We start from the raw sequence: 27,546 nt of genomic DNA, 5'->3' as shown, positions 1-27,546 counted from the left end.
TCTGGGTTAAGCTCTCAATGCCTGATGGGGCAAAAACATTGTCATGGGTGATTTTGGGTACGTCATCAGTCGCCTCCCTCCCTCCTTGCAAGCAATGGCAGACAATCATTTTGCGCCTTTTTTCCTGGGTTACCCGTGCAGATGCCATAGCACGGCAAGCATGGAGCTCACTCAGCTGCACACTGCTTTTATGAGCATTGTAAACACCTTGCGCATTATCCTGCAATATGTGCAGAGCCTAGCTAGGAGCTGCCAGCATGAGGAAGATTGTGAGGAGGACGTGGGGACAGACGTTCCTGAAAGCATGGGATGTGGCAATTGTGATATCATGGCGGCACTGGGGCATGTTGATACAATGGAACGCCGATTCTGGGCCTGGTAAACAAGCACAGATTGGTGGGACTACATAGTATTGCGGGTATGGGATGATTCCTTTGTGAAACTTTTGCATGTGTAAGGCCACTTTCCTGGAACTTTGTGAGTTGCTTTCCCCAGCCCTGAAGCGCAGGAATACCAAGATGAGACCTGCCCGGACAGTTGCGAAGCGAGTGGCAATAGCCCTGTGGAAACTTGCAACACCTGACTGCTACCGGTCAGTTGGGAATCAATTCGGAGTGGGTAAATCTACCGGGGGGGCTGCTGTGATCCAAATAGCCAGGGCAATCCAATACCCTTCTGCTAAGAAGGTTAGCGACTCTGGGAAATGTGCAGGTCATAGTGGATGGCTTTGCTGCAATGGGATTCCCTAACTGTGGTGGGGCGATAGATGGAACACATATCCCTATCTTGGGACCGGACTACCTTGCCAAAGAATACATAAACCGCAAGGGGTACTTCTCAATGGTGCTGCAAGCACTGGTGGATCACAAGGGTGATTTCACCAACATCAACATGGGATGGTTGGGAAAGGTGCATGACAACTCGCATCTTTTGGAACTCTGGGCTGTTCAGAAAGCTGCAAGAAGGAACTTTCTTCCCAGACCAGAAAATTACTGTTGGGGATGTTGAAATGCATCCGACGAAGTGGGTAATCACCCACGAAAGCTCATGCTCTAATACGTCTGTTAGTCTATAAGGTGCCACAGGACTCTTTGCTGCTTTTACAGATCCAGACTAACACGGCTACCCCTCTGAAACAAAATGCCAATAGTTATCCTTGGGGACCCAGCCTGCCCCTTGCTCCCATGGCTCATGAAGCCAGGCACAGGCAGTCTGGACTGCAGTAAGGAGCAGTTCAACTATAGGCTGTGTTACCAGATCTGCCCGTTACTTTGGGGCAGTGATGAGCTGCCAAAATCTCAACAACGGGTTCCCTATAAAAAGTTCTGATTTAACAACGGGTTCCCTATAAAAAGTTCTGATTTAAGGGATGTGCAACAGCATGTATTTTTTGTACCAATAGGGTTACCATACGTCCATATTTTCCCAGGAGGTGATTAAGAACCGAAAAGCCTGACATGTCTAGGAAAATACAGATGTATTTTAACCCTACCTAAAGTTCTTTTTTAAAAAGATGGGGCTGAACTAGAAATGAGCTCCGTTTCACATGTGTGGGTGGTGATCAGGGACAGTCTCAATTTTTGGGTTTTTTTCTTATATAGGCTCCTATTACCCCTCACCCCCGTCCCGATTTTTCACACTTGCTGTCTGGTCACTCTAGGGTGTGCACATGTGTGGGTCCCAGCTGCTCCCTGCCCCCCCCCCATTAAAGCACGTGTGCAGGGTTACTGCCCTGGGAACTGCAGGGCACCAGTGGATGTGGGGCTGGCTGCAGATAGGGGCATGGGGCAGGGCTAGCTGGAGGCAGGGAGTGACACAGGCTGGCTGTGGGCAGGTGATGCAGACGGGCGGGCTGCGGGTGGCTGTGGGCAGGGGGTGGCTGCGGGTGGCTGTGGGCAGAGGCTGGCTGCGGGCAGGGGGTGGCTGTGGGCAGGGGCTGGCTGCAGGCAGGGGGGTGGCTGGGGGCAGGGGCTGGCTGGGGGTGGCTGGGGGCAGGGGCTGGCTGGGGCTGGCTGTGGGCTGGGGGCGGCTGTGGGCAGGGGGTGGGGCGGGGGGGGGCAGGGGGTGGCTGGGGGCAGGGAAGGCGGGGGAGGGGCGCAGATACTCACACGGGGGGGGGGGGGGCTGGGAGCAGCAGGACGCAGCAGGAGCCCCAGGGCCAGAGGTCCAAAGAGCAGGAGCAGCAACAGGGCCAGGAGGCAGCTCACATGGCTCTCGCAGCACAGCGCAGCGCCCTCCGGCGGCCGGGAGGAGGAATTACAGGCTTCCCAGGCAGAGCCCATCAAAGCTTCCCTCGCAGGGAAGCTAGTTAACAAGCGGTTCTAAAACCGCTTCTAAATTTAACAACGGGTTCGCGTGAACCGGTGCGAACCGGCTCCAGCTCACCCCTGCTTTGGGGTATGCTCATTTATTAGGGTTATTCTTCTGGGGAGAGGGGGTGTTTTGTAATTATATCAATGTGCCGCTTGTGTCACGTGTTTTCATATAGAGCTCTACTTCTCCCTTATGCAAGTCCCCTCCCAATGGAGCTATCCTGCAGGACCTAGGTTTCCCAGAGCTGGGTTTCTCCAGCCCCAGAACCGGATGAACATACCCACACCCACACATACATTAACAGAGCAAGTCTGAGTGGACTGGGTCAATCAGCACTTTCAAGCTGACCCCTTATATGTCTCTGGACTCACTGGGCTGGATGAAGCAGCACTTTCAAGCTGCCACCCTTATGTGCCCCTGGGCTCTATGGACTGAGTCAAGCAGCACTTTCAAGCTGTTACCCTTATGCGTCCCAGATTCAGCACATCCCTATCCTCACTCTCACAACAGAATTGTACTGGCAGTAACCTACTTGATGAACAAACCCCACAGTATTCTGGGCACTGCAGGGATCTTTAGCTTAGGTAAAAGAAGCGTTGCTGCAGAGTAAATGGGGGAAGCTAAAAACACAAAACACTTCTTGCATCCGAAGAAGTGGGTATTCACCCACGAAAGCTCATGCTGCAAAACATCTGTTAGTCTATAAGGTGCCACAGGATTCTTTGTTGCTTTTACAGATCCAGACTAACACGGCTACCCCTCTGATACAAAACAGTAAAGTTCAGCAAGAGAGAGAGAAGCAACCAGCTTAACCATACAAGTTATTTATTGAATAATAGTGATAACTACACAAGGAGCCTAAACCAACATAACATACATTATTAAAGGTTAATACCTAAGGTAGAAAGGAAAACAGAGAGAAAGAGAAAGAGGGGGATCTCACCCACCCCATGAAGCTTGAACTGGTCAGAGTTCCCAGGTGATGGTGGTAGCTCAGGATCCGGTGCTTTTCCTCTGGATCCCCAAGCCCATCTCTATGTAGACATGACAACAGGAGATGATCCCGCTCCAAGTCTAAGCCACCCAAGAGAGAGCAGAAGAGACGGAGTCCATCGCCCAGACCTACCAAAGTGCATGTTGGGAGACCCACCAGAAATGTGACCGAGGATAATCAGCTGAACAGGAGCTCCCACTGCAATGCTGTGGCCAAAAGAACTAATGCTCCCGAAGGCCAATACCATCAAATTGCACAGCGCTGCGTCTACGCTACCCCAAATTAAACCCAGGAACGTTGATTTTAGCACTACTTCCCTCATCGGGGAGGAGTACAGTGGTCAATCTTAAGGCCCCTTTAGGTCGGAGGAACAGGATTGGTTGTGTAGACACATTCATTATAAAATCGACCTAACGCGGCTAAATTTGACCTAACCTCGTAGTGTAGACCAGGCCTCAGTTTCCCCATTCCCACACAGCAAACCAGGTTTGTTATGGTTTCTCTGCTGTGATCAGCTTTTAAAAATCTGTTTACAGGTATTAACTGAGAACTAGTGTTACCATAAGGTTTAACATCAGTAACAAAATTCTTATCCCAAAATGTAACATTAATACCAATTTTTTTTATCACAGATGGGTGTTTACAAGTATCTTTATGATACCACGCCCTCTGTTCAGATAGTGTAGTTTGAGGTTAGTTTGTTCATTACCCATGGTGTCCTTTGAGACTCTCCCATGTAATCAGTCACTGGCTTTTCTTTCCCTCCAGTGTTCCCCTCTGTGTGGGATTTAATCATGTTTCTGGGATTTTGGTATCTCAGGGTCTGGCAAAGTAAGGGTCCAGGGGTCCGAACCCCAGGACTGTATATATATACAGAAAATCCAGCTCCCTTTTTGGGATTACCAGGTGTTTCTCCCTCCCAGCACCGAGTCCTTCCTTGCCCCCGTTTCCTAGAGGACTATGATCTGTGCTCCGTGGGATAGGTGTGTTTACCCTTTGATCAGAAGCACCTTTTCCTAGCAGCTTTCCCATAACTGCTTCCTGTCTCTCACCAGCTGGGGGAAAACACCCCCTTCTCTGTCAGTTGGGTTATTTGTATTCTGGCAAACTATGACCTGGCAATTTCCTGGTCCCAACTCCTCTGTTATCACAGGCCTTGGAGCTGCATCTTGATTTAAAGAGACACACTTACTTTCCATAAACTTTTCAGCCATAAGGACACATTTTCAGCCTCATAACCATATACATGAAATTACAACCTATAACATCACTATAACAACAATGCTCAGTGCATCATGAGCCTTCCGAAGACACCCGACATGACAAACTCTGCATTAGATACCACACAATCATATTATAAGGATCAACGTGGGGGTGTAGAGTGTTTTTCTGAGGTACAGAGAGTCACAACAGTGCCTGGAACAGATTGGTGCCTCGAAGCCAGGGGTTCTCAAACTGTGGGTCTAAGCTGGTCGCAACCCTCCTTTAATGGGGTTGCCAAGACTGGCTTAGAGTTGCTGAGGTCTGGGGCCAAAGCTGAAGCCCCACCAGCCAGATCCGAAGCTGCAGCCCAGGGCTTCTCCTGGGTGGCAGGGCTCGGATTACAGGCCATGCATTTGGGGCTGAAGCCCTTGGGCTCTGGCTTTGCCCCCCCTGCCCCTTCGGAGCAGCGGGGCTCAGGCGGGCTCAAGCTTTGGTCCCCATTCCTGGGGTCATGTCGTAATTTTTGTTGTCAGAAGGAGGTTGCAGTGCAATGAAGTTTGAGACCCCTGCTCTAGGCATTACGTCCACACAAATAACAGTCATACAAATGCAGGGCTGGAGGGGACCTTGTGAGGTTATCTAGCCCAGCTCCCTCTGCTGAGGCAGGACCAAGTCGATTCACAGATCCCAAGGCCAGAAGGGACCACTGTGACAATCTAGTCTGACTCGTGTATCACACCGTCTGGACAGACTGGAAGAGAAGAGTGAGGGAGGATTTGATAGCAGCCTTCAACTACCTGAAGGGGGATTCCAAAGAGGATGGATCTAGACTGTTCTCAGTGGTAGCAGATGACAGAACAAGGAGTAATGGTCTCAAGTTGCAGTGGGGGAGGTCTAGGTTGGATATTAGGAAAAACTTTTTCACTCAGAGAGTGGTGAAACACTGGAATGAGTTACCTAGGGAGGTGGTGGAATCTCCTTCCTTAGAGGTCTTTAAGGCCCGGCTTGATAAAGCCCTGGCTGGGATGATTTAGGTGGGGTTGGTCCTGCTTTGAGCAGGGGGTTGAACTAGATGACTTCCTGAGGTCTCTTCCAACCCTAATCTTCTGTGATTCTATGGCACCTGCCCCAACATGATTACTATAGCAGAGCTTTAGAAAAATATCCAATCTTGAGTTAAAAATTGCCAGTGATGGAGAATCTACCACGACACTTGGTAAATTGTTCCAAGGGTTAATTACTCTCACTGTTAAAAGTACACGCCTTAGTTCCAGTGTGAATTTGTCTAGCTTCAACTTCCAGCCATTGGATCATGTGAGACCTTTTTCTGATTAAAGATTAAAGAAGAGCCCGTTATTAAATATTTGTTCCCCATGTGAATACTTATAGACTGTGATCAGGTCATTTCTTAACCTTCTCTTTCCTAAACTAAGTAGCTTGAGCTCCTTGACTTGGTCACTGTAAAGCAGGGTTTCTAATCCTTCAGTCATTCTCATGGGTCTTGTCTGGACCCTCTCCCCTGGGCCACTGGCAGGTGGCAGGGGGCAAAAGGAGCAGCTGCCCCGGGGCCACGATTTAAAAAGGCCCAGGGCTCTGGCTGCTGCTACTGGCCCCGCCCCTTCCGCCTGAGGCCCCACCCCAGTCGGCCCCCGTGCTGGTCACTGCTTAATGATACTTTTACCCATGGCTGGCAGCATGAGACCTCCAGCATGTCACTCAGCTTGAAGTCCTGCCTGATCACACAGCTATTTTTCCTACATGTTATACATAGGTGTGTAAGGAAATAGTCATTCTGTTCCTGTGTGTGATTTGGTGGTCTGTAGCAGACACCAACTAATACCCTGCATTGTGCTTTATCTGTTAGGACATTGCTCCATAAGCATTCCAGATCATTTTCTTCCGAGTTATCAGTGACTCAAAAACGGGCAATGCCATTTTTGACAGAGTGCCACTCGCCCTCCCCTTTTGCCCACTCGATCCAGCCGTTGATTTTAACATTCCAGTTGTGTGAATCATCTCATCAGGTTTCAGTAATACCAAGTAGAACAAACTTATGCTCATAAACGAGCAATTCCAGCTCCTCGTGTTTGTTACCCAGGCTCCTAGCACTGGTGTGTAGGCAAATCAAGAATTCCTTCTCTTCACGTCCTTTGGTTCCTTGATTAATTTTGTTCTCAGCATCTCGATTTTGTGCTGAGTGCTTATATTGTCCCTCTTTTTACTCTCCCCTTTCGCTATTAGTTTAGCGTGGTCCCGACTCCTCTGACCAGTAAACCTAGACCGTCCCTGACAGGTGTTTAGCCACCTCCAATGGTGGGGATTCCGCATTCTCCCTTCAAAGCCTATTCCATCATTTAAATACCCGTGTAGTTCGAAAGCTTTCCTAATATCTAACCTACATCTCTCTTGCTGCAGATTAAGCCCATTACTTCTTGTCCAACTTTCAGTGGACATGGAGAACAACTGATCACCGTCCTTTATAACAGCCTTTAATATATTTGCAGGTTGTTGTCAGAGCCCCCTCCATCTCCTTTTCTCAGGTATAAACATGCCTCACAGGTCAGGTTTTTTAAACATCTTATCATTTTTGTTGCTCGGCCCCAGAACCGCACACACTACTCTGGCTGAAGCCTCACCAGTGCCAAATAGAGTCCTATAATGTAATAACAATTGTGGTTGTGCCTAGAGACATTCTAATTATTCAAATATAATAATAATTATTAAGTGAGTGGGGCTGATCCTCCCAGCCTGGTTTCTGTGTTCTCCCCAGTTAGACAGAAAGGAGAGTCTTGTGCGTAATAACCTAAAGGAGTTGGGAGCCCTGAATTCTATTCACTTCCCTTGTCTTTGAGCAAGTCACTGGTGTGCTCAGCGCCTCAATTTGTTCATCTGTAAAAGGAGGTGACTATTCCCAGCCTCACAGAAGTGCTGAGGTTTAATCACGTCTATGGAGCACTGTGAGAGTCTTGGATGGAGGGCTCTAGAGGAATACAGAGAATTATTATTGGTGCCTTAATGCTCAGCAAAGCCTGCTCTCCTAGGTGGAGTGTGCATGACTGAGGTGAGTTGCATTGTCCGTATCCTTGGAACTGATGCAGCTGGTTCCTGGAGGGACGCTGAGTGATATGTGCTTGTTAAATGGAGGTAATTTGGAGAAGCTGGGTTGCTCATGGAAGGGAAATGACTTGCCTTCCCCTATGAGTATTTTTGTTTGCAACTGTAAGTCTTTTGTTTCTTCCAGTGCTGAAAAAGGAGAGTTGTGTTAAGCTGTCATTCTGCTGACAGAAACATTCATGAGAAGTGGGCCTGTGAATGCATTGAGATGTGGTGCCGTTTCAGTGCCTCTATTTCTGCTGTAGGCAGTGAGTTCTGGGGAGCAGGTGGGTGTGCAGTCTGGTAATTAGCAGAGCGATGCCTTTGAAGGCTGCAGGCTTTAGGGGCAGAGAAGAGGCTGGCTGCTGCAGAGAGGCCTTAGGGCTTTGACTGAGAAGGATGAACCATTTTATAGTGGCTTGTGGAGAATTGGCCAAGTCAGGCCAGATCCTGCAAGGTGCTGAGCATGGTGATGTGGGCACTTGGCTGTGTTTGTGTAGCTGAAGCCTGGGGCAGTGCCACTGCTGTCACACACCTGGCCTGGAGCACTGGACAGCATCTCTCTCCTGCTGTGTTCCCGGCTACCCTGCTGCAGTTCTGATCTCAGGGGACTGCACGGTTCCCTTCCCCCTGCTGGTTGACAAGGAGGTGGGGAGACGCCTGCCTGCTGATCGGGCCCCTGCTGAAGTGACAAAAGCCAAGTGATTGAGTTCTGTGAGAGTCTAGTGCTGATAGGGTGACCAGACAGCAAGTGTGAAAAATCGGGACGGGGGTAGGGGGTAATAGGAGCCTATATAAGAAAAAGACCCAAAAATCGTGACTGTCCCTATAAAATCGGGATATCTGGTCACGCTGCAACTAACCCTAGCACATCTGACAGGAAGGCTCAGCCCACTCCGTGGCTGGGTGGAAGCCTTGGCACAGGCATGCGGGAAGCCCAGGGTCAGTTCTGGTCCCATGGGTCTTGCTTTCAGGCTGGCAGAGGCTCCTCAGAGAAGGGAGCTCCTGGCCTGCTCTGCAGTGTGACCCCTCTGATCTCCTTCCCTAAGCGAGGGGAGGAGTGCTGCAGGGGCTGGCTGCTCAAGCCCAGTGGGAGGCAGGTGGAGATTGAGTCCTGTCCAGTGACCAGGGGGGCGGGCCAGGGGCAGATTCACTAAGTGTCTCCAATGCATCCATCTTTCTTCTCTCCTTTCTCCCTCTAGAAACAAAGGAGGAGCTCGAAGAATTAATGTCTGACATCAAAAAGACAGCAAACAAAGTGCGCTCCAAGTTAAAGAGTGAGTATTAGTCTGCAACGACACAAGGGAACTGGCCCCTGGCTGCTGCTCGTCTGTCCCTCAGCTGCCTGAAGGGTCCCTGCTGGACTCAACGCCTGCTCTCAGGACTGCACCAGCACTGCTGCAGCTGTACGCAGGCCCCACACAGAGTGGGTGAGCCTGCAGACTTGGTTAGCTCTGCTGTTGCCCCTTGGGTCATTGCTCACTGGCTTTCAGGAGACATGGGAGATGGGCTTCTGGTGACTGTGTGTGAGGCTTGTATGTTACACCCTCCGGAGTGTATGTTATGTTCCATGTTCCATGTTCTCTCTCCGTGCTGCGTAGCTCTGACCTCCCTCAGCACTGCAGTCTGACAGCCCCAGTGGCTCCCAATTGTCTTCTGCAAACCAGAGACCAGCCCATGATGTAGAGTATTTGAATTTTCCTCTCTGTGCATCTGTATGGTCAAGACTCAGAGGTAGGTATTGTCAGCATCTCTAGAGCTTGGTTTGGCTGCAGAGAGCCAGCTCTACTCTTGAACCATATGGCAAGGGCTCTTGGATCCTCTCCCACAGTTTGCCTGGCACAGTACGCAGAGTCACTGCAACCCCGGGCCCATGTCTCCTGAGCAGTGACTCCGGTTTATTGACACTAATTTCACTAAACTGTGGTCAGGGCCCTGTGTGCTCTGTGGTTCCACGGGTGCACAGTGTGCCACAGGATTCACACAATTGTGTCCAAAATCTCAGCTTTTACTTTTTACAAAATACGTGTCCAGCCTTTCAGTTATGAAGATAACCTCAAAAATGGGACCTGGGCTGGGTCTGCAAAGAGCCCAAAACAATGGCCCTGAGAGGTGTGAACTCCTCCAGCCATCTCACTCTGGGCCCCATGGACTCTGTGATCGTGTGTCTGTGGAATATGGAATTTTCCCAGGGACCACAGAATTCAGTATTTTGCGGCAGAAGGAATATTTCCAGCTGTGAGCCATAGCGGTGTGAGTGTGGGAGGATGGGCATGAAAAGCATTTATTAACTTGGTTGTAGAATTTCGGGGTGCTTGCCACAGTTTGGTCCCATAGTGCTGTGGTATACACGGGGCCCTGCCCGGGTTTGGCCCTATTCCTCCGTGCATTGGCAAACTGGACTAATGTAGGAAGGGCCAGAGAAATTAGAGCAGAAAAAGCCATAGTAGGTTGCCCAGTGCATCCCCAGAAAATGCAAGCTGGGCCCCTCCAGTATTTTCACTAGTGTCTTCTCCAGTCTAATAGGAAATATCCCAAGCATGGGTCTCCCTCCCCTCCTGGTGAGAGATGGCTCCACTGTCTGACAGCTTCGTGAGCTAGCTGATACTTGTATGTGAGTCCTGGTTGTGCCCCACTGAATCACACTGAACATTTGCTCGCTGATCTTGGTGGTTGCACCTTTCTCAGGTAACCCTCTGTCAACCATTAGCCATCTTTAGCTTTTAATCTGCCCTCATAAATACTCTCTCTAGTCCTCTAACCCGCTTTTGCAGCCTGAGGACAGGCCAGGGGTTAACAACGGCCCAGGCAGAGGCAGAGGCAGAATGACAACCAGCTGGGCTGGAGCACAGCTCCATTGTACAGACTCAAAAATGGGCAACAAAAATTATTAGGGGGCTGGAGCACATGATTTACGAGGAGAGGCTGAGGGAACTGGGATTCTTTAGTCTGCAGAAGAGAAGAATGAGGGGGGATTTGATAGCTGCTTTCAACTACCTGAAAGGGGGTTCCAAAGAGGGTGGATCTAGACTGTTCTCAGTGGTACCAGATGACAGAACAAGGAGTAACGGTCTCAAGTTGCAGTGAGGGAGGTTTAGGTTGGATATTAGGAAAAACTTTTTCACTAGAAGGGTGGTGAAGCACTGGAATGGGTTACCTAGGGAGGTGGTGGAATCTCCTTCCTTAGAGGTTTTTAAGGTCAGGCTTGACAAAGGCCTGGCTAGGATGATTTAGCTGGGCACTGGTCCTGCTTTGAGCAGGGAGTTGGACTAGACGACCTCCCGAGGTCCCGTCCAACCCTGAGATTCTATGATTCTTTGACTCTCGGAGCACAAGGGCTGAAAGGGAACCTTTCCCACACAGCCAAGAGGCAAGGGTTTGAGCTGAGGGGCCTGGGGAGTGGCTGGGCTGGGAATACCAGGTATGTGTGTTGGACCCATGGTTGTCACTGATGCTGGCTGGAACAGGGCTGCAGCAAGCCCAAGGGAGCATGGTTTGCCAGGGGGTCTGTCATCTTCTCTGGGAGCAGAACAAAGGCTTGGTGGCATTGGAGCAGGTCCTCAAGGAATCAATTCTGAAGCACTTAGAGGAGAGGAAAGTGATCAGGAACAGTCAGCATGGATTCACCAAGGGCAAGTCATGCCTGACTAACCTAATTGCCTTCTACGAGGAGATAACTGGGTCTGTGGATGAGGGGAAAGCAGTGGATGTGTTATTCCTTGACTTTAGCAAAGCTTTTGACATGGTCTCCCACAGTATTCTTGCCAGCAAGTTAAAGAAGTATGGGCTGGATGATTGGACTATAAGGTGGATAGAAAGCTGGCTAGATCATCAGGCTCAACGAGTAGTGATCAACGGCTCCATGTCTAGTTGGCAGCCAGTTTCAAGTGGAGTGCCCCAAGGGTCGGCCCTGGGGCCGGTTTTGTTCAGTATCTTCATTAATGATCTGGAGGATGGCGTGGACTGTACTCTCAGCAAGTTTGCAGATGACACGAAACTTGGAGGTGTGGTAGATACGCTGGAGGGTAGGGATAGGATACAGAGGGACCTAGACAAATTAGAGGACTGGGCCAAAAGAAACCTGATGATATTCAACAAGGACAAGTGCAGAGTCCTGCACTTAGGACGGAAGAATCCCATGCAATGTTACAGACTAGGGACCGAATGGCTAGGAAGCAGTTCTGCAGAAAAGGACCTAGGGGTTAGAGTGGACAAGAAGCTGGATATGAGTCAGCAGTGTGCCCTTGTTGCCAAGAAGGCTAATGGCATTTTGGGCTGTATAAGTAGAGGCATTGCCAGCAGATCAAGGGATGTGATCATTCCCCTCTATTCGACATTGGTGAGGCCTCATGTGGAGTACTGTGTCCAGTTTTGGGCCCCACACTACAAGAAGGATGTGGAAAAATTGGAAAGAGTCCAGCGGAGGGCAACAAAAATGATTAGGGGGCTGGAGCACATTACTTATGAGGAGAGGCTGAGGGAACTGGGATTGTTTAGTCTGCAGAAGAGAAGGTTGAGGAGATAGCTGCTTTCAACTACCTGGGGATTTGATAGCTGCTTTCAACTACCTGAAAGGGGGTTCCAAAGAGGATGGATCCAGACTGTTCTCAGTGGTAGAAGATGACAGAACAAAGAGTAATGGTCTTAGGTTGGATATTAGGAAAAACTTTTTCACTCAGAGAGTGGTGAAACACTGGAATGGGTTCCCTAGGGAGGTGGTGGAATCTCCTTCCTTAGAGGTTTTTAAGGTCAGGCTTGACAAAGCCCTGGCTGGGATGATTTAGTTGGGGTTGGTCCTGCTTTGAGCAGGGGGTGGGACTAGATGACCTCCTGAGGTCTCTTCCAACCCTGAGATTCTATGATTCTGTGATTTCTTAACGGTCCTGTGAGGGACATACCTGCTGGAGGGGCCTTCCCTGGGGCCCCAGCACTAGATGCAGCTTTCCAAGGGTGGAGAGGAATTATCTCTGCTTTATGACATGAGGCCTCTTTAAAATATGCAGGTGGAGCTGGCACATCCCCGCCGAGGTAATAGGGGAAACAAGTTGGTGTGTTGAGGCAAAGAGGCGCCATCCTCTGTGTGTGCAATGGCAGGGTGCAAGGTTCCTGAACAGAAGTTCTTCTTCAAGTGCGGTCCCTCTGGGTGCTCCACTCCAGGTGACAGTGTGTCCTGGCACCGCTGATCGGAGATCTTTGGTAGCAGTGCCTGGTCGGGACGCACGTGCCCAGCTGCTGTCTCGCAACAGCGTTAGGGTCTGCCTGAGCATGCGCATCCCGCACCCCCCTCCGTCTCAACTATCCTCGGCTGAAGACGGGACACGGGGCAGTGCTCATCTCTTCCCTGGTTACTGTAGGAAATAAGTAGAGAAAAATAGAAATAGTTAGCTAGCCATTTCCCAGTTCTCCCTTTCCATTAGCATGGTTTGTTAGTTTAAAAAAAAAATAACATTTTTCCCCCTCAATTTAGTCTCTCGTTGAGACTTCCCCGGCCGCTCATACTTTCATTATGGTGGGGTCTCCAGGCTTTAAGAAATGTGGCTCCTGCAAGGAGTCTATGCCGCGGTCCGGTGGGCACTCACTCTGCGTCAAATGCCTTGGCGAGACACACGTCCCTGCAAAGTGTGTCCACTGTACCAACTTAAAAACTAGGGCTCGCCATGACAGAGACTTATGGCTAAAAATGCTTCTCATGGAGAAAGCTCTGCAGCCGCCTATGGAGAACGGCAGTAAACCCTCTCCCTCACGCTCCCCTGCCAAGTCAGAACCGACTGGGAGCGCAGCTTCGCCCTCTCATGAGAAGAGTCAGGAAGCCCTAATGTCTCCTCTCAGAGACACTCAAAAGGGAAAAAGATCTCCTGCAAGGTCTTTACCCTTGGTGCCGACAGTGGCAAGAACAGGCAACTCCGATCGCCCCAGCACCTCAGCGGCAAATCACACAGGACGCAAAAGCAGGGACCCGACTTCCCGCAACGGGAAGCTCTCCTCAGCACCAGTCCTGCCAGCACGGATAATGGACCCAGTGCCGGCAATGCGTTCCGCCCCAGTACCAACAAGAACGTCGGTATCGAGCCTGCCCACCACCCCCGCCGGAGCAGATTCAGACCCCCTGTGGAGCTCTTACAAATGTCTTGTGGCTCCTACTAAAGCCAAGTAAAAATCACTCCGGGCTGCCGCTCACACTCCACGCTCTGCAGCACACCAGCCTAGGGAGCAGCAACAATTTCTGCACCAGCGGGATATCTCTGTGGCCCCTGAGCCTGACTCTCCGCTCCTAGACACAGGGCACTCACTGTTTGAACAGCAGCTCTCGCCACCTGACCTGGCTACTTTCACTGACAGCGAGAACGACATATAGTAGCTGGCAGAGTTCTCTCCGCCTGAGTCTCCCCCTCCACCGGAGCCATACATATCCCAAGACACAGTGCATCATAAGAACTAGCCTCAGTTTCCCTACTTTGTCCCCCAGTGGCCGGGACCCAACTTTTCCTACCCGGTGCCCTGGCCTCAGTGGTACCCATGGTCGGCTCCTGCCACTGCTCCTTCTTGCGCCCCTTCTACCAGACTGCAAGCTCGTCCTACGCCTATATCCCCAGCTCCATCAACATCTAGAGCTCCTGAACCCCCTCTTGAAGAGGTGAGCTATGAACCCTTCCCAGATTTACCAGCTCCTGCCTCGCCATCAGCCACAGAGGACACCCTCATGCCTCCACCTCCACAAAATGTGGATGACTTTAAGCAATTCCAGGAACTTTTCAAGAGAGTGGCACTCAGCCAGGACATCCCTTTAGAGGAAGTCCAGGAGACACAACGTAGACTCCTCAAAATCCTCCAGCCCTGTGGACCCTCAAAGATCGCACTACCCATAAACGAAGCCCTCTTAGAACCAGCTGATACTCTCTGGCAGACCCCTGCCTCCATCACACCAAAATGCAAGAAACCTGAATGTATAATACTACATGCCTGCGAAGGATGTCGATTTCTTATTTTCCCACCCACAACCCAATTCTCTTGTGGTGGATGCAGTGACACACAGCACAAAGCAGCCACACTACCAGCCCACTCCACAAGACAAGGACCTCAAACGCCTTGATCTTCTGGGCTTCAAGGTTTATATCTCTTCCACTCTACAATTTAGGATTGCAAATTATTCCGCCCTCCTTGCAAGCTATGACTATGACAACTACAACAAAGTCCTTGATTTTACCTCCCATATCCCAGAGGACAGGGAAGCAGACTTTGTCAGTCCTCGTTGAGGTCAGTTGGTGTCTAGGATGGCACTACAAGTGTCCATGGACATGGCAGATACAGCAGCCCGCACCATTGCCACTGCAGTGGCGATACACTGGTCTTCCTGGCTGGCTGCATTTGGTATCCCCAAAGATTTGCAGACCAAAGCGGAGGCTCTCCCCTTTGACAAAGATAAACTCTTTTCCAAAAAAAAGATGAAGTCCTTCACACTCTGAAAGAATCCAGGGCCACTTTTGCGCACATTGGGCATATACCCATCAATCGCTAGGAGACAGCGGTATCAACCTTCTCAGAGGCCCTGCATACAACAGTATCACCAACTCCAGTCCAGACTGTATGACACTGGGAGAAACCGCAACAGACCTCCTAGGTGCAGGCAAAACCAGGCGCAACCAACTACTTCCCACCCATCGGGACACAAACAACAATTCTGAGGTGCTAGTCGGGGGTCTGCGTGACCACCCCTTGACTCTGCTGCCTATTTGCCCATTTGGCCACCACCTCCAGGCTTTCCAATGTCTGGCAACAGATCATGCAGGACCGCTAAGTCCTGGAAATAGTTCAGTCAGGTTTCTCCATCCCTTACCTATCTTTCCTGCCCACCCTTCCCCCTTCCCCATCCCTCTTCAGAGACCCCTCTCACAAGCGTCTCCTCTGTGCAGAGGTTGTTCATCTTCTCCACCTAGGTGCAGTGGAACATGTACCGACACAACATCCCACTACTTTCTGACCCAAAAGAAAGGCAGGGAATGGAGACTTATATTAGACCTACGCTGACTGAACAAGTTTGTATGTGTACAAAAATTCAAGATGTTTACACTGAATCATAGAATATCAGGGTTGGAAAGGACCTCAGGAGGTATCTAGTCCAACTCCCTGCTCAAAGCAGGACCAATCCCCAGACAGATTTTTACCCCAGTTCCCTAAATGATTGAACTCACAACCCTGGGTTTAGCAGGCCAATGCTCAAACCACTGAGCAGAATAATACCTGCGCTGGAACAAGGGGACTGGTTCACAGCCCTTGACCTACAAGACACCTATTTCCATATATCCAATCATCCAGCACACAGACGCTTCCTGCGATTCACACTTGGACACGACCATTTTCAATACAGAGCACTTCCATTCGGTCTCTCCACTGCACCGAGGGTTTTCTCCAAGACCCTATCTGTACTCGTAGCCCACCTCCGCACACACAGAATTATACTTTTCTTCTTCGAGTGCTTGCTCATGTGTGTTCCATAGTAGGTGTGTGCACTCGCCACGTGCACTAGTGCCAGAAGTTTTTCCCTCAGCAGTACCCGTAGGGGGAGCGCTGCTGCGACCCCTGGAGTGGCGCCGCTATAGCGTGCTAAAAGGGGAGCCGCACGCGTCCCCCACCCTCAGTTCCTTCTTGCCGCCAGTGACAGTGCATCAGAACTACTCGCTCCAGCTTTGCTGCAGCTCATCCCATATCTTGTTCATTGTTCAGTAGTACCTGTATCAGTTAGTTTGTAAAAATTCTATTTTAGTTAGTTATTCTTCAGGCCAGGACATGTCCCAGGGTTTAAATCGTGCGAGTCTTGCAGGCGATCGATTCCCAGGAGTGACCCGCACATGGACTGTCTCCGCTGCCTGGGTGAATCCCACATAGCGACTGCTGTCAAATCTGCAGGTCCTTCAAACCCAGGACAAAAAAAGAGAGAGACATTAGACTTCGGCCATTCTCATGGAGTCGGCAGTGGCTTCGGATCTCCCCGCACCTTCTGGTGGCCGGCACCACTCTCCGTCGAAAAAGCAGAGGAAGGCTTAGTTGTCTCAGAAGCGTAGAGAGAAGGCACGGGGGGAGGCTAGACCCACGTCGGGCAGCCCCGGTTCCCCCCTGGGCTTTAGAGCCCCAACTCAAGTCAAGCGGAGCAGCCCGGTTGCGTTGACTCAGACCTCTCCAGCTAAAGTCCGCATGCCTTCGAAACCGGAGGCTCTGCAGGCAGCCAAAGATATTATGACCCTGCAGGTGCCGCTGGGCTCTCGTCAGCCAACGCTGACCAGACGCAGATGCTGGTCAGGAGACTGTTCTTGGGACCGCTCGTCACCCAGTGTCCGGTCAGGACACAGCCCCCAGCCTCCACTCTTGTTGCCCTCCAGGTTGTCTGGTAGGGTGCCGTCGGGAGCGCAGTTCTAGGCACTGCTCCACACCGAGTGCAGAGCATCGGCAGGACAGGTGCCGATGCCGTAGATGCTCCTGCTCTCGGCGGATCTACCGGAGCCGCTGCCGGCATGGACACTGTCACTGGTCACGCTCCAGCTCTCGCGTGTCTAGGCACTGTGCCCACGACTCCTGGCAGGGATCGCCAGCTCGGGGTCATCGTGGATCCAGGAGTCGAAGCGTCTCGAGGAGTAGCAGCTCGAGGCAGCACCGTTCCTTGACTTTGGAGTCCTGGTCCCATGGCAGACGCCATGCTCGGTACCACCACGTGTACCGCTTGCATGGCACCGACAGGCCATTGGTAACCCAGACCTCGACCCTCACGCAGTGCCCTATGCTCCAGCCGGGCCAACCCGACCAGCTGGTGCCGCCAGTGGCAATGGCAGAGACCCCCATGGCAGAGCCAGTGGTGCCAGTGTACCCCCTGGCTCCCGTGCATGCCCAGCAAGGCCCTCGGTTGATAGCAGGAGCATCGGAGGCTCCATTAGCCGCGCTATCCAGACCTCCAAGGGATAGATCAGCGGGTCACAGCTCCTCGGCACCGCACGAGGAGTCTGATCAAGGGGTGGACCCCGTGGCACCAGCTGACGTTCAGAGCCTGGTACCAGCCCCCCCTCCCACACCGGATGACAAGATCGCAGCTCCACCCCCCTCCGTACTGCAGGAGGACTTCAGGGCTCATCAGGAGCTGCCAAAGCGAGTAGCATCCAGTCTCCATCTCCAAGCTGAGTAGATGGAGGGACCCTCAGACTCGCTGTTTAACGTGCTCTCATCCTCGGCACCGGGCAGAGTGGCCCTCCCGGTCCATGAACGGGTGGCCAACATCTTTAATGCCCTCTGGCAAACACCGGCCTCCCTGGCCCCGATATCGAAATGGGCAGAGTGCAAATACTTCGTGCCCACGAAGGGGCATGAATACCTCTATACTCACCTGGTCCCCAACTCCCTAGTGATGGAATCTGTGAACCACAGGGAAAGACAAGGCCAACCAGGACCCGCACCCAAGAATAAAGACTCCAAAAGACTGGACTTGTTTGGCAGAAAGCTTTATTCGTCCGCCAGCTTCCAGCTCCGGGTGGCCAACCACCAGGCCCTCCTCAGACGATATGAGTTTAACTTGTGGGGGTCACTGCCAAAATTCGAGCCCTCCCTTCCGGAGCACAAAAGGAAGGAATTCAAGTCTCTGGTGGAGGAGGGCGCCGCTGCTGCAAAGGCTGCTTTGCAGACGGTGTCGGATGCAGCTTACACAGCTGCTCGGTCCATGGCCTCGGCGGTGTCCATGTGCAGGACATCGTGGCTACTGCTATCTGGGCTCTCCGCGGAGGCACAGTCTGTGATGCAGGAGCTTCCCTTTGACGGCAAGAACCTGTTCGTGGAACAAACAGACGTGAGGCTCCACGGCATGAAGGACTCACGTGCCACCCTTCAAACCCTCGGGCTCTACGTCCCGCCCAAGGAAAAGCCTAAGGCGCAAGCCTCCGTCCCTGCGTCTCAGCCTAGATACGAGCCCGCCTACAAGAGGTCCAAAAGTCAGAAGAGGCCACCTCAGAGGCAGTCTCGCTCTGCCCTGGGCCCTCCAGGGGCAAGCAGCAGGGCAAGAGGCGGTTTTGACTGGCTGCGGGAGGGTACCCCGGTGACCCCCAAAAGGACCCTCCCACCAATAAAGTTGGGTTTCAGCAACTGCTTGTCTGCGTTTCTTGTGGAATGGTCCCGAATAACATCGGACCAATGGGTCCTCAGCACCATTTCCCAGGGTTATACGCTACAATTTACCTCACCCCTCCCTCCCCCCTCCCTTGGACGGCAGGAAGGACCTGTCGCATTTACCCCTGCTACAGCAGGAAGTGGGTCGGCTCCTCAGCCTGGGAGCTGTGGAGAAGGTTCCATGGGAATTCCGGGGGAAAGGATTCTACTCTCGTTACTTCCTGATCCCCAAGACGAAAGGGGGGCTCAGACCCATCCTGGATCTGCGAGGCCTCATTGGTTCATGGCAAAATGCCGGTTCCTCATGGTCTCTCTGTCATGTATCATACCCTCTCTGGACCCTGGCGATTGGCATGTGGCCCTGGACCTTCAGGACGCTTACTTCCATATCCACATATTCGAGGGGCACAGACACTTCCTCTGCTTCCTAGTAGGACAGGATCACTACCAATTTACGGTCCTCCCCTTTGGGCTGGGTGTTCACGAAATGTATGGAGGTAGTGGCGGCCTACCTCAGATGCCGAGGGGTACAGATATTCCCCTATCTCGACGACTGGCTGCTCAAGGGCAGCTCGTGATCCCAGGTATGCAACCACGTGGACCTGCTCTTGGCCACATGTGCCAAACTAGGCCTCCTAGTAAACGAGGCCAAGTCGACACTGGTCCCGGTGCAGCGCATAGAATTCATAGGTGCTCTCCTGGATGCCTCCAAGGCCACAGCCTCCCTTCCCATGGACAGGTTCCAGACCCTAAAGGGCCTTATAGCCTCGGTCATGGTGTTTCCTATTACCATGGCCAGGGTGTGCCTACAGCTCCTGGGCCACATGGTAGCATGCACATACGTGGTCCACCATGCCAGGCTTCGTATGAGGCCCCTCCAGCTCTGATTGGCCTTGGAGTTCTCCCAGACCAGGGACAAACTGGACAAGGTCCTCTCAGTACTGGCAGGGGTGATCGCCATGCTTCAATGGTGGTCCTGCCCGGACAATATGCTCCAGGGAATTCCCTTCTGGGACCCGATCCCGTCGCTGGACCTAGTGTCCGACGGTCGGACTTGGGCTGGGGGACACACATAGGGACCTCACGGACCCAAGGTTTCTGGTCCACCGAAGAGCTGTCCCTTCAAATAAATGTCAGGGAACGCAGGGTGATACGTTTAGCCTGTGTGACATTCAGCTTGCAGCTACGCGGCAAGGTGATCAGAGTACTCACGGACAACACCGCCGCTATGTTTTACATCAACAGGCAAGGCGGGGCGAGGTCCTGGGCCCTCAGCCAGGAAGCTCTCAGCTTCTGGGAGTTTTGTATAGCCCACAACATCTCCCTGAAGGCTTTCCACCTGCCAGGCACCAACAACACGCAGGCCGATCGCTTGATCAGGGTTTTCTCCTCCCAACACAAGTGGTCGCTTCACCTGGAGGTCACTCATCAGCTCTCTTCCGAGAGTGGTGCACTCCCCAAGTAGACCTGTTTGCGACTTGACAGAACCACTGTTGCCACGGGTTCTGCTCCAGGGGGTGTGTGGGGAGGAACGTGATCTCGGACACCTTCCTCCTGTCGTGGTCGGGTCAACTCCTTTACACTCTTCCCGTGTTTCCCCTCATTGCCACGGTCCTGGAGAAAGTAAAAACGGATGCGTCCTTTTGATTGCTCCAGCGTGGTCCTGACGGCTTTGGTACAGGACCCTCCTAGACTTACTCGTGGCCCCTCCCTGGCCGTTGCCGTTCCGCCTGAACCTGCTCTCCCAGGACCAGGGCTGCCTCCTCCACCCCAATCTGGCCAGCCTCCATCTGACAGCGTAGCTGATCAGTGGCTAGATGCGGAGGAGAGAACGTGTTCAGAGGGGGTCAGGCATGTCCTCCTCGAAAGTAGGAAGCCATCCACACGCCGGACCTACCTGGCAAAATGGTCCAGGTTCTCCGGGTGGGCGGGAGAGGGGGGTGTTTCCTCAACGTCTGCCCCACTCCAACTTATCCTTGAGTACCTGCTTCACCTTAGAACTCAAGACCTGGCCCCTTCCTCTGCCAGGGTGCACCTGGCAGCTATTTTGGCGTTCCATCCGCCGGTTCAGGGCTGCTTGGTTTTCTCCCATGCCATGAACAGGCGTTTCCTCAAGGGGCCAGATTGGTCCTTCCCTTATGTTAGGACCCCATCCCTCAGTGGGATCTAAATTTGGTGCTATCCCGCCTTACGGGGCCCCCGTTTGAACCCCTGGCCACAGGCTCGTGGTCTCACCTTTCCTGGAAGGTAGCCTTCCTCATGGCCATCACGTCGGCCCGGCGGGTCTCGGAGCTCAGGGCCCTGACCTGCGACCCCCCCGTACACTGTCTTTCACAGGTTCAGCTCCGCCCACACCCTGCATTCCTCCCCAAGATGGTCTCCGTCTTTCACATGAGCCGGGACATCTTCTTACCTGTCCTCTGTCCTAAGCCGCATACCTCTAACGAGGAGCGCCGCCTCCATATGCTCGACATGCGCAGGGCTCTGGCCTTTTATCTGGATCTGACTAAGCCGTTCCATAGGTCTTCGCAACACTTTGTTGCTTCGGCTGAGTGCATGAGGGGCCAACTGATATCCACCCAGAGATTGTCTCGGTGGATCACATCGTGCATCCGGACATGCTACACCTATCGTAAGGGCTCACTCGACAAGGGTTCAGGCCTCATCAGCTGCCTTTGTGGCCCATGTCCCTATCCAGGACATCTGTAGAGCCGCTACCCGGTCCTCAGTGCACAAGTTCACGTTGCACTATGCGATCGTCTCCCACACCAGGGATGACGCTGTCTTCGGTAGGGCTGTGCTCCAGCCAGGGAATCTGTGAACTCCTACCCACCTCCATCACACACAGCTTGTAATCACCTACTGTGGAATACACATGAGCAAGCACTTGAAGAAGAAAGGACAGTTACCTGTTCCGTAACTGATGTTCTTCGAGATGTGTTGCTCATGTCTATTCCACATCCCGCCCTCCTTCCCCACTGTTGGAGTTGGTCCGGCAAGAAGGAACTGAGGGTAGGGGGAGCGCGCGGCTCCCCTTATAACGCAGCAGCGCTCCTCCTACAGGTACTGCTGAGGGAAAAAGCTTCCGGCACCAGTGCACGTGGCGAGCACGCACACCTACTGTGGAATAGACATGAACAACACATCTCGAAGAACGGCAGTTATGGAACAGGTAACTGTCCTTTCCCCTACTTAGACGACTGCCTTATCAAAGCCAGCTCCTACGACGAGACGTTAAAAGCGACAAACTCTACCATCTCCCTCTTCCACAGTCTAGGCTTGCAAATAAATTTCCAAAAATCCACCCTGATACCTACACAGCAGATAGAGTTCATTGGAGCTCACTTGGACTCAATTCAAACCAGAGCCTCGCTTCCACACAACAGATTCCTCACTACTACTCATCTCATATGCATGATCTCTGTTCACCCCAGAATACAGGCACGGACCTGCCTACAGCTTCTTGGTCACGTGGCAGCCACCACCTTTGTGGTCAAATATTCCAGGTTGCACATGAGATGCCTTCAGGGTTGGCTCAACTCCAACTACAAACCCAGCAGACACAGTTTCTGCATAACACTGACTCCACCACCAAATGTATTGGCCTCCCTACGTTTGTGGACAAAACCAGAGAACCTATGCATGGGTGTTCCCTTCCATCCACACTCCCCAGTACTCATGCTCACCATGGAGGCTTCCCTGATAGGTTGGGGAGCGCACGTAGGCGACCACAAGGTACAGGGCTGCTGATCCCTATCTGCACATCAATCTTCTAGAGCTCAGAGCCGTCAGGTACGCTTGCCTTCACTTTCTTCCCACAATAAAGAATAAGTCCATCCGAGTTCTGACGGACAATATAGCATGTATGTTTTACATCAACAGATAGGGAGGAGCACAATCTCACTCCCTATGCACAGAAGTCATCTGACTATGGAATTGGTGCATACAACATGACATAGAAATCACTGCTTTCTACCTGCCTGGGTGTCACAACACTATTGCCGACTGTGACGAAGTGGGACTGTTCTTAATATTTCCCCTGAATACTGTGTGGGTGCCTCAGTTTCTGGCCAGCCCTCTGTCACCTAGCAACTAATGGCCAGGCCCTTCCCCCCTGCAAGGGGATGCTAAAGGTGTGGGAAAACAAAGAGGTCAGGTGACCTCCTGGCCTGGGACAGGAACTCAGCAGAGAAGGAGGGGCTGGAGGGGGTGTCAGTTTGGGGCTGGCTGGGGACGAGGAGTGAGGGCAGACATGGGGGTCTGCCTCACTAGGCCCCAGGATGGACCCAGCCAAGGCGTCTGGTTCTCTGTAACTACAAGCTCTGTTTTAGACCGTGTTCCTGTCATCGAATAAACCTCTGTTTTACTGGCTGGCTGAGAGTCACGACTGACTGCAAAGTGGGGGTGCAGGACCCTCTGGCTTCCCCAGGACCCCGCCGGGGTGGGCTCGCTGTGGGAAGTGCACGGAGGGGCAGAGGATGCTGAATGCTCCAAGGAGAGACCCAGGAGGTGAAGCCGTGTAGGCTTCTTGCCCTGGAGACAGTCTGCTCCGAGGGAGAGGAGGCTTCCCAAAGTCCTGCCTGGCTTTGTGGGGAGCAGTTCCAGAGCATCGCCCGGGGACTCCGTGACACCGACACACTCAGCAGACACTTCTCTGAGGAACACAAATGGGAATTACATCCCACAATACTCCGACTGGGGCTCTCCGTCGATAGACATGTTTGCCACTCCTCAGAACCGCAAATGCCATCTATTTTGCTCCAAAGTGGGACTTAGGAACGCATCTCTAGGGGATGTGTTCCTCATTCCTTGGAACAGCTCCCTCAGGTACGCTTTTCCACCGATTCCACAATACACAGGGTTCTACACAAGATCACAGAGGACAAGGCCTGGGTCATACTTACTGCCCCAGCTTGGCCCAGACAAACATGGTATCCTTACCTGCTACGCATGTCCAGCCGTCCTCCAAAGACTCTCCCCAACAAACCAGATCTCCTCTCCCAGAACTGCAGTCGGCTTCTTCATCTGCAGCTCCGGAAACTCCATCTGATGGCATGGTTCATTCATGGTTTCAATCCCACGAATTAGCCTGCTCGGAACAGGTCCAATACGTCTTCCTGCACAGTAGAATGGACTCCACTCGTAAGTCTTACCTGCAAAAGTGGAAACGCTTCTCCCTCGGTGCTTCCACAGACGCCTGACATCCCAGACTGCAACCTTCCCTCACATCTTAGACCATTTTTACGAACTAAAACAGGACGGGCTTTCACTCAGTTCTATCAGAGTACACCTCACGGCCCTTACCACCTTCCATGACACTCTGGACAGCTATTCACTTTTTGCCCACCCTACCATGAAACGCTTCCTCATGGGCCTGCAAAATCTCTACCCTGAGATTCATTCACCAGTAGCCTCCCGGAATCTCAACCTAGTTCTCTGCGGTCTCACGAAACCTCCTGGCTACCTCATTCCTGCTCCACATGTCCATGAAAGTGGCTTTCTTAGTTAGTCAACAAGAAGGGTTGGTGAAATAAGCACCCTGATGGCCTACCCTTCCTACACCATTTTCTCTAAAGGCAAGGTTACAATGCGACCCCACCCCAAATTCCTCCCCAAGGTGGTGTCTCCCTTCCACCTTAACCAGCCAATACACTTACCTGTATTCCATCCCAAGCCTCACACGACTCCACAAGAAGCGGCGTTATATACCCTTAATGTCCGATGGGCCCTTGCATTTTATCTTGACAGAACTAAACCATTTCGTAAATCCTCTAGGCTATTTGTTTCTACTACCGAGAGATCAAAGAGTGATGCTATCTCTAAGCAAAAACTCTCCAAGTGGATCTCAGACTGCATCAGATCCTGCTATCAGACCCAGAATGTTCAACCACCAGAGAGTGTTAGAACTCACTCTACTCGGGTGATGTCAACATCTGTTGCCTTCCTCCACAACATACCTATTACAGACATATGCAAGGCGGCCACGTGGACATCTAATCACACATTTGCCAAACATTATGCTATCACACGGGATACCACGGCAGACGCCATAGTCGGCCATATGGTACTGTCTACCACTGTCCCTCACGCAACTCCAAAATCCCACCAACCATAGGGGTACTGCTTCCATTCACCTGGAGTAGAGCACCCACAGGGATAGCACTCAAAGAAGAAGAGAAAGTTACTCACCTTGCAGTAACTGAGGGTGCTCCCCTACCCACCCTCCTCCCCTCTCAGACAACTCTACAGTAGAGAAGAAACTGAGAGGGCCGTGGGATGCACGCGCCCAGGCAGACCCTAACGATGCCACAAGACAGCAGCTGAGCATGTGCATCCTGACCAGGCACTGCTACCGAAGATCTCTGATCAACGGCGCCAGGATGCACCATCACATGGAGTGGAGCACCCACAGGGACACACATCTCGAAGAACCTCAGTTACTGCAAGGTGAGTAACTTTCTCTTCTACCTTGTCCTGGGTTCACATCACCCGGACGGAAACGGACTCATCTTCACTAGGTTCCCCATCAACTGCACAGACTGCGTCTCCAGTGTCCAGCACAATAATCAGAATCTTCCAGACACAAATTTCTCCCCTCCTGTGTCTGTCAGACTGAGATAAGGTGCCTGTTGAGAAAGCATGGGGCTCTTGAGGGGAGGACAGGAGTGCGGGGAGAGAGCAGACATAGAGTCAAGGAAGGTAAACTTATTTCATCAGCGTGCTCCGTTTTGTTAGCATCTTCCTGCCTCAGGGAAACTCAGAAGGGGAATGGAGTGAGCTTGATTGACAGCTTCCATTACCAGAAGAATCAGTCTTTGTAACAACTAGGGAGTGAGGACAATGAAAGCATCGACCTCAGGGTGACATTACGGCGTGCTGGGGTGCTCTGACTAGGAGAGAAAACATTTGAGCCAAAGAGCATGGAACCCCCAGGAGTCCATGAGAGGTGTTCAGCTAGGGCTGCACTGCCTCTCCAGCCAGGATTTGGGCAACCACAGTGGCTGGAGACTGCAGCCCACCCACAGTTTAACTGCAGTGGATATAGGGCCTTATATGGGATTGGGCTTGCTTTGGTCAGTGAGCGCAGCACAAAGTTGCAGACTGCTTGTCCTTTGGGGGTGAACACAGCCCTCTTGCTGTGCTTAATGGAAGAATTGGCTGCGTCCTGTAGGATTAAGAAGGCTCTTCCAGGAGCCATTGTATCTGTATTCCGCGGATTTCAAGAGAGATGCATAATCCTAAAGAAGGAATTAAACATGGCTGGCCTGTAGAATGGCCTTCCCCAGGCTCTTTGGCCCAGTAACATCTGTAACTAGCATGTTTTGATCTGGCAGTGAAAAAAGCGCATCCCTGTTTTTCATCTGAGTGCAGTCACATTTCTCATTCTTCCTCTCTGCAGCAGGCAGAGCAGCCCTTCCCCCACATGGCTAAGCAGTGCTAGACCCTCCCTGGCTCTCTGCTTGATGGAGACTGATACAGTTGCTCCTCTCTGTACAGTAATGCATGTCCTTTGGGGCAGGTGAAGAATTAATTTCACTTGGCTGCAGTACCAGGCATAGTTAAAAAGGCAAATCTCTTTTTTGCTGCTGCTGAATAACACAAATATTGGGGGTTGGTAAATAACAAAGAGGACAGGCCAGTACAGGACTGGATACACAGCAATCTGGTATCAGAGGGGTAGCCATGTTAGTCTGGATCTGTACAAGCAGAAAAGAGTCCTGTGGCACGTTATAGACGAAGTGGGTATTCACCCATGAAAGCTCATGCTCCAATTCGTCTGTTAGTCTATAAGGTGCCAGAGAACTCTTCACAGCAATCTGGATCACTTGGTAGACTGTGCACAAGCAAACAATGTGCCTTTTAATATGGCTAAATGTAATGTATACCTCTAGGAACAAAGAATGTCGGCCACACTTGCAGGGTGCGGGGCTCTATCCTGGGAAGCAGGGACTCTGAAAAGGACTTGGGAGTCATGCTGGATAATCAGCTGAACATGAGCTCTCAGTGCTACGCTGTGGCCAAAAGAGCTAATGCGATCCTGGAATGCATAAACGGGGGAATCTCAAGTAGGAGCAGAAAGGTGATTTTACCTCTGTAGTCGGCACTGGCGTGACCACTGCTCGGATACTGTGTCCAGTTCTGTTGTCCACAATTCAAGAAGGATGTTGATAAATTAGAGAGGTTTGAGAGAAGAGCCACAAGAATGATTAAAAGATTTGAAAACCTGCCTTATATTGAGAAACTCCAGGAGCTCAATCTATTTATCTTAACGTAAAGCAGGTTAAGGGGTGACTTGGCCACAGGGGGAAGAGATAGTTGATCAATCTAGCAGAGCAAGGTATAACACAATCCAGTGGCTGGTAGTTGAAGCCAGACAAATTCAGAGTGGAAATAAGGTGTAAATTTTAAACAGCGAGAGTAATTAACCACTGGAACAACTCACCAGTGGTCATGGTGGATTCTCCATCACTGGCCATTTTTAATCTAGATTGTCTGAGAGAGCTCCTCTAGGAATCATTTTGGGGAAGTTCCATGGCCTGTGTTACACAGGTCAGATGATGATCCCAGTGGTCCCTTCTGGCCTTGGAGTCTGAGTCATTCCCCAGAAATGAATAGCACAGCCCCAAAGTCCATCCTTTAGTGTTACTGGGTCACTTCCCAATACGTGGCCTCCTGTGGAAAGAGATCAGCCACCTGGCACGTTTTATTTTGTAAGTGTGTCTATGCCACTTTGAGCGCGGCTCATTTGCTGGGGCATTTCAGCTCTGGAATTTCTCACTGCATCTAGCGATGTGCAAATGATG

General features: G+C 51.8%; 1 protein-coding gene across 9 annotated transcripts in view; it reads left to right on the top strand.

The window, feature by feature from the left end:
- Positions 1–27,546, top strand: part of STX1A (syntaxin 1A) — a 316,339-nt gene that overhangs the window by 212,448 nt on the left and 76,345 nt on the right. For 8 of the 9 annotated variants that reach the window (XM_044993861.1, XM_044993862.1, XM_044993859.1 and 5 more), the window contains exon 4: positions 8,806–8,880. In XM_044993861.1, the coding sequence (XP_044849796.1) occupies positions 8,806–8,880 (75 nt within the window). Of the gene's footprint in view, positions 1–543; positions 593–8,805; positions 8,881–27,546 lie in introns of those variants that run through there. The other variant, XM_044993865.1, reaches the window with a different exon arrangement.

The sequence above is a fragment of the Mauremys mutica genome, chromosome 19 (assembly GCF_020497125.1).
Source record: "Mauremys mutica isolate MM-2020 ecotype Southern chromosome 19, ASM2049712v1, whole genome shotgun sequence".
Classification (NCBI taxonomy): domain Eukaryota; kingdom Metazoa; phylum Chordata; order Testudines; family Geoemydidae; genus Mauremys; species Mauremys mutica.
The sequence above is the reverse complement of the archived record's forward strand: the minus strand, read 5'-3'. Positions and strand labels throughout refer to the sequence as shown.